At 37.5% G+C, this 15077-nt stretch overlaps 1 protein-coding gene across 16 annotated transcripts in view; it reads right to left on the reverse strand.

Annotated features, from left to right (window-relative positions):
• PARP4 (poly(ADP-ribose) polymerase family member 4) overlaps positions 1–15067 on the reverse strand; it is a 59589-nt gene extending 44522 nt beyond the window's left edge. For 7 of the 16 annotated variants that reach the window (XR_015704563.1, XM_087756379.1, XM_087756395.1 and 4 more), the window contains exons 1-9: positions 14867–15067; positions 13347–13460; positions 9602–9734; positions 6793–6988; positions 5191–5314; positions 3986–4064; positions 3322–3435; positions 2413–2559; positions 921–1058 (exon numbers count right to left, since the gene is read on the reverse strand). Coding sequence is in view for 15 of the 16 variants with exons in the window: in XM_087756379.1 (XP_087612505.1) it covers positions 921–1058; positions 2413–2559; positions 3322–3435; positions 3986–4064; positions 5191–5314; positions 6793–6988; positions 9602–9734; positions 13347–13450 (1035 nt within the window). In the remaining variant the exon portion in view is untranslated. The other 9 variants (XM_087756385.1, XM_087756387.1, XM_087756381.1 and 6 more) reach the window with 9 other exon arrangements.
• Between the last annotated feature and the right edge of the window lie 10 nt (positions 15068–15077).

Below are 15077 nucleotides of genomic sequence, written 5' to 3' on the forward strand. Positions count from 1 at the left end.
ATGCACTCACTACTGTCTTTGAGTACATGTATACAATATTACTAATGTACTACTTACTCACCAGAACCTACATAAATGTGTATTATTTCCACATCAAAAAGTGAAAGGAATATTCTTCTACCATACATCAACTGAAGAACATTAAAAGCGAGTTTCAAATAATAAGATTAGGGCAAAGTCATTCCAGAATTGGGGACCTTCTACTGGCAAAGCTCTTCCACTTTAAAACCAACATAACCTTTGGGTAATTTTGTCTTCAGTGATAAAAAAGATGAACAAAACTTAAACAGTAATTTTGTTGGCTGTTAAGTTATACGAACTTAAATTACATGAATAAACATTATCCTCTTAAATGTCTAGGGAGCAAAGCAGAAGAATTGAGGTATGCGGAAAAGGGGAATTAAATGAGCCATAGACTTAACAAAGGCGTGGATAGGCAGTTACCCTTAATAACAGCTGTAATATCCAAAGGCCTTCAAGAGTAGCTGTGTGTCATCTGATAATGCAGACAGGGACTATAATTAAAACTATTTTTCCATTACAAGAGAATGGCTGACTGAAGTATAGTTGAAACATACTGGCAGGAGCCAGTGACCTGCTATTATGCACTGCCGCCTTTGACTGTCTTCTTAATGTGACTTATCTCATGGAAGGAATCCTCCCATAAGAATTGTGTAAATTGCTTTAAAATGGAAAAGACAGCCATCTGCCCTAGGGAGTACAGCATGTTTTTAGTGTCATGATTCTAAAGCAATATTTGAGATAAAAATTTCTGAAGCATGGATTTGTTGAAGTCCAGGAGTATCAGAAGTGTAATTACCAATCCCAATCTGAAACACAACATACGTGTTTGCTGGGAAAAAATTTCCTCTAACAGCATTTATGTATTCATCCTCACAGAGTAACAAGAATTAACTTACATCATTTAGGCTTATGTTGTTTACTGATTCAAGCAGTAAACTATCCAGGTGGCCAACAGCTTCTGCCCAGATCAATTCCACAAAATCACTAACTTCCTGACATACAGCACTTGAATGGATGGCTTCTTCTAGAAGTAACTGTAGTAAAATAAACACAATTCAGTGAAAAGACAAAGATGCAAGTCATGGCAGTGAAGTTCTTACACAGATAATTAAACTTGCCTATTCCCATAAACAATACAGTGCACAATGCTCATTCATGCTTAGTATAATTTCTTCAGTCCTATTAAACTAAAGGGAAGGTTTCCTTTTATAAATTCTTTCAAGTGGAGAGCACGGCAGGCCAGATGGCCATGACCTCTCTTGAAAACCAAGACATAAAGTCTTGGAGAAGACAGAAGTTGATTTGTTTGGTATCTTTTTCAGTACATTGTACTATCAGGTACATGGAGATAACAGTCTGCACACCCCAGCCACTTCCTTTTTTGCACAGCTGGTAAAAGAACAGATAGTTCAAAATCGCCAGTGTTTTATAACATCTCTAACAGAGGACAGTACATCTCTAGTTCGGAAAGCTCTGTTGGGAAAGACATTATTCCTGTGAAAATAAAACACTGGAGCAGCAAAGCTAAAGGAGAATAAAGAGGCCATGAAAATCAGTGCAAGTCATACATCAAAAAGAGTTGTGAAAATTGTTTTTCTCATGTTCTTCTGAGGAACATTGTTAAGGCATTTATTTGAGCTTTTTCTCACTGTTCCACAACTCGAGAAGCTGCCATTAAACTTGATGCCATTAAACAATTCTCACACAAGTTTGGACATTCTACATTACTTGTTTATATGGCATCAACCATACAGCTTCTGAGAGCTCTAGAGGACATATGTGGGCCTTTCAACATTGCTGGATAGAATCTATATGCCAGTTGTGCCCTATAATAGAAGCTAACCATGGTGGAAGAGAGAAGTAGATAAAGTACACTGAGAACATAAATGGGAAAAAAAATTCTGTCACACTACAACCATTTTAAATAGCAGTAAAACATTGCCTGAAGAGTACTTTAGGGAGCAGAACCCAACTGCTATTGCCATTGCGGGGAGTCCTGTTACTGACTCCAATATGATCTACATCAAGCCTGTGACATCTGTATAGTGTGCAGAGTAATTCGACAATCAAAGTCATACATCACGCAACAATTCTGTTTGCTATATTAGCACATCACTTTTTAGGTACCACATTAGTTGATAATGCATCTACTGAGAGAAAAAAAACTATAATGAATGTGACTACATTTGCTTTTAATGTGTTTAAGTACTGGGAACATTCACTCAATATTCTGAAAAAAATTAATTTCAAAACATTTACATATAAACCGTTTCCCTTAACCTAAGGCTCTATCGCTGTGATCTAGACAATGTTTACCACATTCAGAAAATTGGGAACTAAATCAAATCATTAAAGACAGAAAAGTGTAAACATGCAAGTTGTACAAGCCTTTTGCAATTTTGTAGAAGCTAAAGATTCTGCTTCTGGAGGAAAAGCTTCTCTGAGCAGGAAATCCTGGCTCTTCAAGTCTGTAATAAAAGTCTTGTACTTTTCTCTTATTTCTTCAGCAGTCTTAGTTATGAATTGTTTATTATTCTGTAAATTGAAAGAGTAAAGTTAGTCAAAGAAACTATAGAGAGACTTCAAGAATCAATTTATCCAGACACTGCTCTAACAGCTGACAATCCATACTTAACTTCTGGGTTGTGATTTAACAGGCTTCCAGCAAGGCAGTCCTTTCATAAGGGTTCATGAGACATGAAGAACAAGCACAGGGCTCCATATCCAAACCCCACAGTGACAAGACAGGTTCACCTAAATGTGTGCTGGAACAACTCGTTCTATCAATTAAACTATTCAAAATTCACCCCTGATACAGCTCCTTTGACTTGAATCTAATGTTGTTACAATGACACAGACTGCAAGTGCTATACCAGAGTGCATACATAATTTGTATGCTGAGAAATACATTTAGACTGCCCTCAAGACAAGCTTTTCTGTCTCTCAATAGTATGTCCAGAATATCACTCGCTATAGCATTTCAGCATGTAAACATGTCATTATACAGTTTAGATATTGCCAGGAAAATATATGTGAGTATGAGGCAGGTGCATACAGGACCATGCTGTGTTGCTGCCAAGTCCCAAAACAGTTCTTTTGAGCAAGTTGTAAGCAAAAACACAGAGTAGAGGAGCTAACTATAAATCAAACTTTTTATGATAAAGCTTAACAGAGTGACCTCCTGTTATCTAAGGATTAGCCTGCAAATAAGAATGAAAAGCATTTGAAGCTCTCCGGAACAGGTATGTTCAACGTGCATAAAGAAACAAACAGACAATATCAATGAGTGGTTCATACCTTTGTTCCATTTGATGCACTGAAGTGTGCATATAGTCGAAACGGAAACTCATAACGCTTTTGGGAACACTGTAATTCAATAACTACAAAATCTTTGCTTTTCTTGGAGTTAACCTAAATGGAGAGATAAATAAAGCCCCCCAACCCCCAATTTATTGCTTAAGAATGTTTCATTCACGTGATATTGCACCAAGTACTTCCCCTTGTCCTCTCTATTTTTTCACCCCATTTAGAACCACACACTATGACTGGCTAAGAAAAGAAGTAGAATTATTCATTATTTGTATCATAGTAACAAGCAGAAGCTCCTTTCAGGGCTTCCCTTTACTGATTGCTGTACAGTTCCATAATTTTTGTGTTTTGAAAGATTTTTAATAAAAAAGTTTAAAATTTAAATTAGATTTAACACATAACAGCCATGATAACATATACCTTGTCAGAAACAAACATATTATTCTACTGCAATACTTTGGTGAGAGCACTACAGCGATAGAAAAGTTTTACTTGGGTAGAATTAGGCTGAACTGAAAGACAGAAAGCGTTAAAGTACTTTTCAATACTCCTCTTTGCATTGCAGTACATGATAGCATAGAAGAATTACTGCTGATGTGTATAAAACTGTAAACCTTTTATTCATCTACTGAACAATAACAGAAAGGCTTACTTTTTCAAGGACACTGTATTTTGCAACTTCAAAATCTTGGGGAAAAAAAGGAGTATCTTGATCATTTTCATTGTAAAATCTGGAATGGAATCCGAGTAATTAAAATCACATATGCCTGGTAAATACTGTACTGTGATAGACTGCAACATCATACTAAAGAGCTAATATAAGAAGATAAATCTATTTTTTCAGCAGCAAAATAACAACAAAAAAACGTTTTGAGAAATGAAATCCCACGCACACAAGCTGCTGCACTAACAGGCCAGAATGTCTAGTGTGAATCTGAAGACTAGATTTCAATCTTCGCTCTTTAGAAAAACTATGGAAGCAACACAATAAATGTATTTTCATTGCCTGTTTACATGTTAATTTTTTAATAGCTTGGTCAGCTACTTGTGCTGTCTGAGGCTAATTCCTCTCTTATTGCTGACTTTCACATTAGGATACATATGTGTAGTCATATCCTTCAGCATGAGGACTTTCAGAGCAAGTGCGACTTCTAGTGCATTCCCACAGAGTAACTAAATACCTACCCTATAACTGAACAGCAGTCTCTAAAAGTGAAAGCTGCATTTTATTAATAGATTTAAGAGTGTTGGAGCTGGTTTTGTTCCTTTAACTCAATAATTAGAAACAGCTATAACAATCCTGCTTCCCTATCAACTAAGAGCAGTCTCAGTTATCTTGATTTTCAGCTCTCCCAAGAATTTTCATGGGAGAAAGAGATGCTCAGCACTTCTAAAAACAATGAATTGGACTGGATTGCAAAAACCTGTGTGAACCAAGAAAAGAAAAAAAATTGTGATGATAAAAATAGCTCCAATCAGAAAGTCATAAAGCTTGGGCCATACTAATGCCTGCTGCGTTGGTAGAAGCTTTGCATGTATTAGGGAGCTGGCCTGTAGGTGTACACTAGATGGAAAAATGTAAAATCAATTTCCACAGTCAGATCTGAAGGTAAAAAAAAAAAAAAAAAAAAAAGAAGCTGTTATAAATTCATACACACAGAATACAGAAAATGAAGGAAGAATAATTTTATGTTCTGCTACATTATTAAGATAATGAGAGCCATCTTCAGAAGTCACTGAAACAGACTGGGAAGTGGGTTTTTTGGGGGGGTTTTTGTTTGTTTGTTTTTTAATTTACAGAAATATCAACAGAGATGTATCAAAATGTATCTTCAATTTTATTTTGTTTTATTTTACCTAAAAGTCCCCACTTTGGACTCAATTCTTCTCTCACTGTCTTCAGTAACAGTAAGGTTGGAATTCTTAGTTTCATTTTTCTTTGTGGCATTTTTATTTTCAGCAGATGACAAGTCTTCCACATCTGCAATCAAAACATTTATTTACTTGGTATAATATCTGGTTTCTCTAATTGAACTTATGAATAGTTAATAAAAACAATACTACTATTTAATATTCATAAATATTTTACACGTTGAAACAAGTTAACAGCTTCTAAGGTCACATTTTATTCACCCATATAACTGGCAGGATACAGAGTCAAGTATTGAACAGCAATAAATTGAACAACTGCCTCACTGCTAGAATTAGTACCTCCCTGGGCTATGCCAGTGCTTATTCCCTCCAGGCACTTTGCCACCCTAACCTCTGTGACAGGAAGGGAAAAAAGAATTAGGGCACGCAGCTGAGAGCTACACTGTGCCACTTGACCACAGAGCCTGAGAACTATTCCTCCGTGGCTGATGTTGGTTCTGGGGGTTTTTGGTTGGTTGGTTAGTTTGCCTTTTTTTTTTTTAAGTTGTATAGATATAGTGTATGAATGCAGTTTTACTTCTATCTTAAAACTGTTTAGGATTGCTACTGAATGGATCTACCCAGCTTCAGCCATGCAGGCCCATGGCCTCTGCTCTGCAAAATCAGATTTGTCTAACAGACTCCATGACACAGCAAATGTACAAATGCAGGGGTCCCGATTCTCACTCTTATATATAGTTCTGAAAATTGTACTGATTCATGACATAAGAATGTTCATAAAATAAAATGTATTATGTCAAAAGTAATTACTTTTAAAAATACTTAAAGACTAGCACCCAACAAAATGCAAGAGATGCAAAAGTAAAAGGAAATAAAAAGCGTAGTTACTAGGAAGAAAAAAAGAGAATTAAAAGACTAATAACTTTCAGGATGATAATTTTTTGCTGACTGCACACATTAAATAGAATTATCTTTCTCATCTCTTTTTCATGTTCTTTGGCTTGTCTCACAGCATTAAAATGAACATTTGTCTTTTTTCCTTCTACACAGAGTTATAGTTGTTTGCATCTGAACCATGTTACATAGTGGAATGCTTGAACTTTTTCTGTGTTAATTATGTTGCATTAAGTATTTCTAGCCCATGTTAACTTGTTCTCTAGCTATCTTATTTTCTCATCATTTTGACTTCAAAACATAACACTTCCTCACACAAAGGCATTGAAAACCCACTGCATTCTGTTGAAATTAACTAAAACTTCCAGGTTACTGTCATTTGCTTCCAGTGAAGTCAAATAAAGACAGTCATCGGAGTAGCTTTTTTGTTATTTTTAGTATTTTGTCCACATTTCCAACTTGAAGTCTTCTTTGAAGTTTTATTAACAGAAAAAAAAAAAAAAAAATCAATGGAAAGACTCCAGAGAATGGAACTAGTATTTCTTTTCTGAAAAATTCTGACTTTTTTATCAACTTTATTGCCAGTTTCCATGGTTGCTCATTTCTTAAAAGCTGATTCTAAATGAATATTCTTCTAAATCATTCTTTTCCAAAGTAACTGATAGATGAATAAACTATGTCAAATATACCTACCCTGGCTGGCTGGCCTTTGGTCAGAAGTGTCGTCCTGTGATTTATTAACCTTATATGCATCAATCTGTAAAAGCTTCCCCTTTTCAACTGATTTCCAAATAAAATCTGCAAATAAAACAGGAAGCTGATACTTCTGAATAGTTTTCAGATCACGACAGCTGAGGACATCAGCAGTATCCACAAGAACATGTGTACTCTGAAAGACAGGTTACAATTACAGTTGCTATGCACACATAACTATAATATTAATCCAAATACTGTTTATTTGCAATTCATACTGGTACAATCCTGGAGTCCAGAGGAAACATTTAAAAACAGACAAGCTTTTTGGACCATATTTTAATTGAAACATCTAATTTAGAAACATAGTACCTCTGCACTTCATCCATAGACAGCAGAGAGAGCAGGACTCTTTCAGGTGACAGTTCAGCTCAACTAAAATACGCATATATTCAGAGTGTGTCCACTTTTCTACAGTAACTATGAAGATATGAAGGTGACCAGGTACCAAATGTTCTGTAGAGCTTTTAGCAGCACATAGGAGGCCCAATAATGGGCCAAGATCTGTTGTGGAGAACATGGTACAAACCCAAAGCTATTCAGGGTAAGAGTGTTAAAAAAAAAAAAAAGCTGGGCAAAATGCTGAATAATCATAATATGCTTTGGTAGCCTTATAGAGAATCATACATTGTTTTACTGGAATTGTAGTTAAAACTTTCTGCATAGTTAGGACAAAATAAAAATGTTTCGAGAAGTCACATCAAATCAAATGGTTGTAAGTAAGAGGCAGCAGATTTTGGACTTCGAACAGTTAACATTAAGCCTGCAAGAACTGATGGAGACAGATAAATGAAAGGTTATTACATCAGAATGAAATTAGATCTGCTTTCCTTGGAAACAGGATGATTAATGCATGTACTTTTATTTGTCACATATGGCAAAAGTACAGTTTTAAAAAATACGAGCTCTTCCCTGATACAGCAGCACCTAGCCCAGATCTGTAGAACAGGTTCTTTTTAATCTTTAATCATCATGTAATTTCTGAAGCTTGGGTAAGATTTATCCTGAACAGGTTGGCCACTTGTTAGCTGTTCTCAGCATCCTAGAACTCACAAATTTTAGGTACTGAAATATCTCTCTTCCCACTGTATTTATAAAGATGATTGAAAATACATATTTCAATTAATACATATTTGTACTGCATTAACTCTTAGTTCATATGCTATTTTAAAGAATTAAATTTTTTTAGCAAAGCTTTTTTTAAAGCTTATTGTTTTTATGAGGCAATTTCCTTGACTTTTTCCCCCAAAACGTGAGCCTTAATTATTGTCTACCTGTTGCTTCTTTACAAGATCACAGGCACCACAAAAAGATGTGTCAACGCATCTTGGAAGATCCTGAATTTACAGTGCAAAGAAATCTATCACATCTTTGGAATACTCTTGCTAGACTTTGGTACGTTATTCTTCAACTCTTCACTTTCTCTCCTAAACAGATGTGCATTGTGAGAGTCAGCAGGAAACTACTGGGCTCCAAACAAGATGATAATGTATGTGCAATATTCCTTTTCTTCACACATTCCTTTCTTTTTCCTTTAATGCCAACACCTTATGTTATGCACAATTTAAACTGCAGACTCTTGAGGACAGCATATACAATTTTTGCTGTTTGTAAAATGGCAATCGCCTATGGGAGTTATACATAACAGTAGGATTTAAAGTCATTCACCCAATGTTATATTAGGAAATATTACACAAGAGTGAGAGGGAGAAATTAAAAAACTTAATCATACTCTTCACAAAATTAAAAAACTGTATACAGAGAAAACAAAAAAATGAAATCATAATACAATGCATTACCTTCTCTCCAAGGCGGATTAGAAGTAAGCACTCTAATATGACAATATTTATGAGCTTGCTGTAATTACTAGCAATAGGAAGGAGGAAATAAATGTCACTTTCAAGTGGCAGAAGTAACAAGGTATTATGCCTTCACTACTTAGATAATGTTAGATAATTCCCTGTCACTGGCAGGTGAATACTTCTATTGCTAAGGCATTAGCATGTTCCTTGGCACACTTCTAGCTTCTGCCAGCTGACATCCTCCCAGTTTCCAGGCATGGTTTGGGAGACAGATCATCACCATGACCATTGCCATTAGGCAGTTTGGATATGAACATTCAGTCCTGAGGACCAAGAGAGTTCACTAGTATAGGTGTGGGCCAAGCCATGCCAGCCGGCCACGGTCCCTGTGAGCATTCCTAGGCATGTAATGTAGCAGTATAGATGCAGCCCGCTGATTTCATTGCTGTGCATGTCCTGCATACAGGCTCCTTGATTTATCCATGCTGTGTCTTCAATACATATTCAAAATAAAAAGCCGTATTTAAATAAAAAACTGCAATATCACAGACTTCTAACTCTACAACCATCTTTTCCTCACTCTGTAATCAAATGCTTGCATTAACAATAACATAACCAAAACTCAGTTCAGTGATGCATCTCCTTATTCAGTTTCCCCTCTCTGACAATGAGAGAATAAAAACAGCACAGCAATTTTATCCAGGAAAAAAACCCTCCCTGGTTCTTTTGTGGAGGGAGAACATTACTCTTGAATTTTTATGTGACATTTCAGTACTACGGAGCCAGATGCATTAAAAATGTAAACTGAATATTTCTGTTTAAATATTGAACAGAGACATAATCTCTACAGTTCTTATTTCTCTACCTGTGGCAAGATTAACACTCTACAACACTTGCACCACTCGCCATTTTCCTACTGAGATCTCAGAAATAAATCTGGAACTTACCTTGTGATTAAGGACAAAATTAACTACTCCACCATTTTCTTTTATGCATGCTTTCAGCTTGCTCTTCTCCTGAGTGGCTAAGTATTTAACTTTAATGAAGAACTCACAGTTTGCAAAGATTGCCATTGCCCTCCTGTTAAAAGAGAAATTTTTTTTTTTTGGCTGCGAAAACTTTCATTCCCACTATCCACCTAAGTAGTCTCTCACCAAATATATTCTTTGCAACTCTAACAAGTTCCAAAACAAATCGCATTTTTCTAGCATGGTAATCAAATCCATTCAGAACATCTCTTAATGGTTTGTGTTTTGTTTTTTTTTTTTTTTAATTATGTGGAAAATTTAGTGTAACCTACATTTTCAGTGAAGTCATGGCTTGAACTAACTGCCAAACTGTTGTCTTGATATCTTGCTGCTAATACCCACTGCTAGTAATGTGGAATTATCTTAAACTGGAACAACTTCTCTTTCAGTTTCCCTTCCACACAGTACCATTGTAAAATAACTCTCTTTTTCAAGAATGTAAACTGCTTTTCATGTTTCCACTCACTGATTTATAATCTGTAAACATAAAAAAACCTTCATCCCACAACATTTAAAGAGAACTTTGGAAAACTGATCCAGATTAAACCCAACACACAAAAAAACCCACCACCACCAACAGCAACAAAACTCCCAAAACCAAGAGGCTAGTTTTAATTCAGATCTCTCTTCTGATTGAATTCACCCTCTGGCCTACAACAAAGATTTACAAGAAGGAGTAGTGTAGCAGTGGAAGTGATGAAGAGGTAGGGGAGAGATGGAAATAGGGGGACTGCTTCTCTTCTCAGCAGGATTGACTTAAATTGTCTGTAAAACAACTTGAATGAAAATCGGCTGTGTGTTGTTTGTGACAAACTATGCTAAGATAAGCGAGGCTAGGAAAGTTTTATTTAAACAGGAGTAGAATTTATGACAACAAAATATAATGGCAGCATTTGGCTTAAGTGATTAAATGTATCATCAATGTATATTTATTTTCCTAGATGCTTATGAGTGTAAAGCTATTTTAAAACCTGATGAAAATTATAATTATAGCGTAAATGAGAACACTATACAGAGCACTGTGCTCTTTATATAGCATATGAGCGCCTCAGCATGTCACAGGCTTTCCAGGGTTTCAGAGCCCTTCAGTGGTAAATGAGTGCTAAGTGTGAGCTAGAGGGCCTTATGACTGAGTGGGTTCAGACAGAAGCCAAAATCAATGCCCCCACTAAGCTTATTTGAAGCACAGTGCTCAGTTTAGTTTTCTCTGAAAGGCATTCAGAGGGTACACCTCAAAACCACTTTGAGAACTTAATTAACATAAGGCAGCTCTTGACAACCAAAAGATTTGGCTTAAAATTGCATTGCTGCTCCAAGCCAAACTGCTAATGCAGACATGCTGCTAACGCTACAGTAACTAGAATGAAGAGAACATATGCTTGTAAAACAAAATATTCAGGTCATAAATTCTTTTTACAATGATTCTCTGGATCCCTGTACACCATGTACATATCTCATCCAGAGGGTTAGTATCAGTGTCACTGGCAAATACTTTGTTTTTACTCTATCTGTTTGTATTTCTGGAAAAGCTACTTGATGATGTAAATTTTCCACAGTGACTTAAGGCCCAATAATTTTATTTGTGAGATAACTGGACAAAACTGACACTCTAGAATACTTGGCCTCTCCAAATTCATCCTGGACTCACAGGATGAGGCAGAACAAATAAGAAATTGCTTGTTCGAAAGTAAAGGTAATGTGAAAAGAAAGCAGTTCTTGTGTTAGCCAAAAATGTCTGATATTAAGTGCCCTCTCTCTTGGGGAGGCGATTCGGAGCAAAAATGACCTTTCTCCAACTTAATGAGAGCTCCCACATAGACTGCAAATTCTGATTAAGCTTCTATCCTGCTACTTCTATATATAAACAACACCTACATTAAAGACTGCAAAAAGGAAAGCAGATGCTGTTTGAACTACTTGCTTTCATTTACCAATTCACATTTCTCTGCACTGTGTATACGCAAATGAGGAAACATTTGTTAGAACAGTTTCTTTACTAGTTTCTTAGGACTAAAACCAAAGAATTCAATTACCCAATAGGTTCTTCTGGCTTAAAAATTAGTATCGGTCAAATTGCACTGAAGCCTTTACAAGGTCAACAAAACCTTTACATCAACCCTGCAGAAAGATTCCACGGTAGTGTGGAGAGACAATAAACCAAGAGACAGTAACAATGCAGAGGAAATGTTTAAATGGCACTGACAACAGCACTTCACAATCTACGATAAGATTATTGTTTGATTAATTTATCAAGGACCCAAGTCCAGATTATTAGGATAACGTTTCAGATAAAAAAACCCAAAAACCAAAAACAACAAACCAACCAAAACACATTAGCCTGAGGTAATTTTAGGGTGAGGTTTAGAGTATGTTAGCTATAGGACATTTAAGGAATGTGTTTATTTTCTTACTCTACGGCCTATTTGATTTTCAATGTATGCAAGTAAAGTTGTTCTTCGGTGCAGTAAAAAAGGAATCAGATGGCTAGCTAGCATGGAATAAGTTAAATTATTAGCTAGAAAATAATAAGGAGTTAGTCAAGGAGAGAGAGCAACATAATTCATTTGAATTTGGGGTTTCATGAAAACCTGGAAAATCAACACTATCAGATGCAATTTTATACATGTCTGTATAATTTTATCTCAGAAAGGTAATCTATAGGAAGGGCCCAAATCATCTACTGCACTATACACCTGATAGAACTGGCAACTCTGTAATGGTGATACGTGCATTTAGGTCAGGCAAAGGAGCAGATCAAAGGGCACGTGAGGTCATTATATACCTGTATTTTGTGGCTCGTTTTTTATGGCATTAGCAGTGCTTTTGGCATAAAAGTACTCTCTGCTCAGACAAAAACCCAACCCTCTGTATTTTAACTAAAAGGTTTTCACAAGATACTATGTTATCTGATGTGATAAAAATATTTTACGATGCAGCCTTGGTATAACTTGGCTCTGTGGGAAACTGTACCTTTAAGAAGCTCTACTTCACGGTATAAAGTCTTATTTTAAGCTGCTTTTATAAACTTTATTTTGAATCTTGTCACAAACAAGATAGATTAATTTGAGGCATATATTAGGGCAAACGTGCCACTGCCAAAGGCTTCCTTTAATAACCATAGTATAGATCTGGGCACTGCCTCCCTCTTCACTAGAGCTCCGTGTGCACTCGTTTTCTCAATATATTCTCTAAAGCAGATTCTGGATACTGATAAAGTATCACCAGAAGTTGTCTTCTCAGGAAATAATTAACTCTATTTGCACAGCCGAAACAAAAAGTCTACTAGAAGGCAATGGAATTCATGAAACCAATTGCAAGTGTCAGCCCTGCCTATACATCCACGTCATCCGGAAAACACCAGAAGCAACTGAAATTCGTAGCTATACGTGGTGCAAAACTCCACAAAGGTATTTTATATTACATTTGCTTATGAAAACGAAGCTGCTAAGAACTGAGAAAAAAATTCTTGCGAGAACTGATCTGTAAATAAGCCATAGGTCAGCTAGTAAGCAGAAAGGAATGCATAAACTTGAGGGTTTCATTTCCTCCAAGTCTGTCTGCAAAGACACCCCCCCTTCTCTGTTCCCAGCATGAGAGGTATTAAATGACCCCTGATCCCACTCCTCTCTTTAGATTTTGAGGGAGCCAAATCTTTTACACTGACCTGCTCAGGCGGCTGCCCTCCCTGAAGGATCTTCCTGCTTCCCCAACAGCGTGATATACAACTGGAGAGCCTGAGTGTTGGAGGAAAGAAGGGCTAAGACGCATTCATACTTCCCTGTAAAATGCCCGAAGGGACAGCAACCCAGTCAAATAAATATACCAAGCAAAGTGCAATCTACCGCACAATAAGGGGCAGTAACCCTTGCTGCGCTTGCAAGGAGGAGGGAATTGTCACTGTTGAAGCACAAGTGAACTTTGGAATACTTGACAGAGAGCAGGAAAATGAGTTAAACCTGTTCCAAGTCTGTTCCCAGCAGCTTTTCTCTCCCTTGAGTGAAGATTTTATTCTCTTTCATTGTCAATGAATGCTACCACTGAATAGTAACCTCTCTTCTCCTATTTCCCTAGAGAACCAAACTTCTCAAGGAATTTTAGCAGTGTTTGGCTTTACTCTTTCTGAATGGCAAAGCTTCCAAAACTGAAAATCAGAATAGAAAACTACTGTATTTAATCTGTGTGTTGAGAATTAATTAACTGCTGAAACACTTTTATAACTGGAACACTGTGTTATTGCAGCACCAAATAAGGAAGAAAAACTCTGCAAAGCAGAACTGCTGACAATTATCACTAGTTTAATTCTTACAATTTTAATTTATGTTGGTGGAGATCCATAAGGCCCCAATAGCCTCAAAAGGATTTCACACAAGCACGAGCTCGTACTTCATGATCAAACCACAAATTCAACACCATTGTTAGAAACTGATTATATTTTTAGCACAGCGAGGGAGCCAAAAAAAAAATTTTTATTGCCCAACAATAGCCCGTGAATAATTTGTAGTCCTGTAAGGCCTTCAGTGTGCAGATAAACTGAAAACAAACTTCTACTGTATTTTCCTACCTAAGATGTCAAAGGGACCGAATGCGATGCTGTGCTTTAAAAAAGCACAAGTACAAATCCTTGCATTTTCTAGCACAGTAGCTTATCACTGGTAATGCACAATCCAGCCTGGGGACAATCATCTAGACAATATATTCATAACTGGCAAAACGAAGGCGCAGGAAAGATGATGGAAAGTTTAGCAGCAAGAGCCCTGTGGAACTACAGAACGTAACAGCGGGAATTAAAAGCAGCAGCAGGCGGCCGCAGGGCTGCCCTGGGTTCATACAGCCTAGAGCTCCGCCTCGTTCTTGCCCACAACAGCTACGAAAACGGATCACGGCCTGCGACGTACCACAGGCGTTTGGAGCCCGACGCTCCGCCGCTTACTGGAGTTTAGAGGGAAACGCTACTTTGGCTCAGTGAGATACAGCACGCCTAAAGCACAAAGCGTCAGAAAGGCGGGGGACGCTTTTTGCCCATTTATCTTTCCGTTCCTCCCTTACTGCAGCTATTTAAAGGTTAAACGGGTATAATTAGCCGCAATAAAAGCACACCAAAAGTCCACAGCTTCACCCCTGCAGAAAACGCCACACCCCGAAAGGCCTGCGGACAGCTCACTAGAGAGGAATCTCCTCACACACCGCGCCGGGACGGTCGCTGAGGGACACCGCGGATGCGGCCTGCCGCCTCTTCAGGAGCGGCGCTGCCCCAAGAGAAGCCCCGTCTCTCAGAAGGGCCACCAGCCGCGACGCGGGGAGGACGCGGGAGCCGCCTCCACCTGCGGGCCGCCCTCCGAAGCAAGGGGCAGGCCCGGGTGCCTGAAAGGATCCCCGCCGCCTCTTCCCGCCCCTG

The sequence above is a fragment of the Nipponia nippon genome, unplaced genomic scaffold (genome assembly GCF_047370975.1).
Source record: "Nipponia nippon isolate SJK-2023a ecotype South Korea unplaced genomic scaffold, ASM4737097v1 scaffold_2, whole genome shotgun sequence".
Classification (NCBI taxonomy): Eukaryota; Metazoa; Chordata; class Aves; order Pelecaniformes; family Threskiornithidae; genus Nipponia; species Nipponia nippon.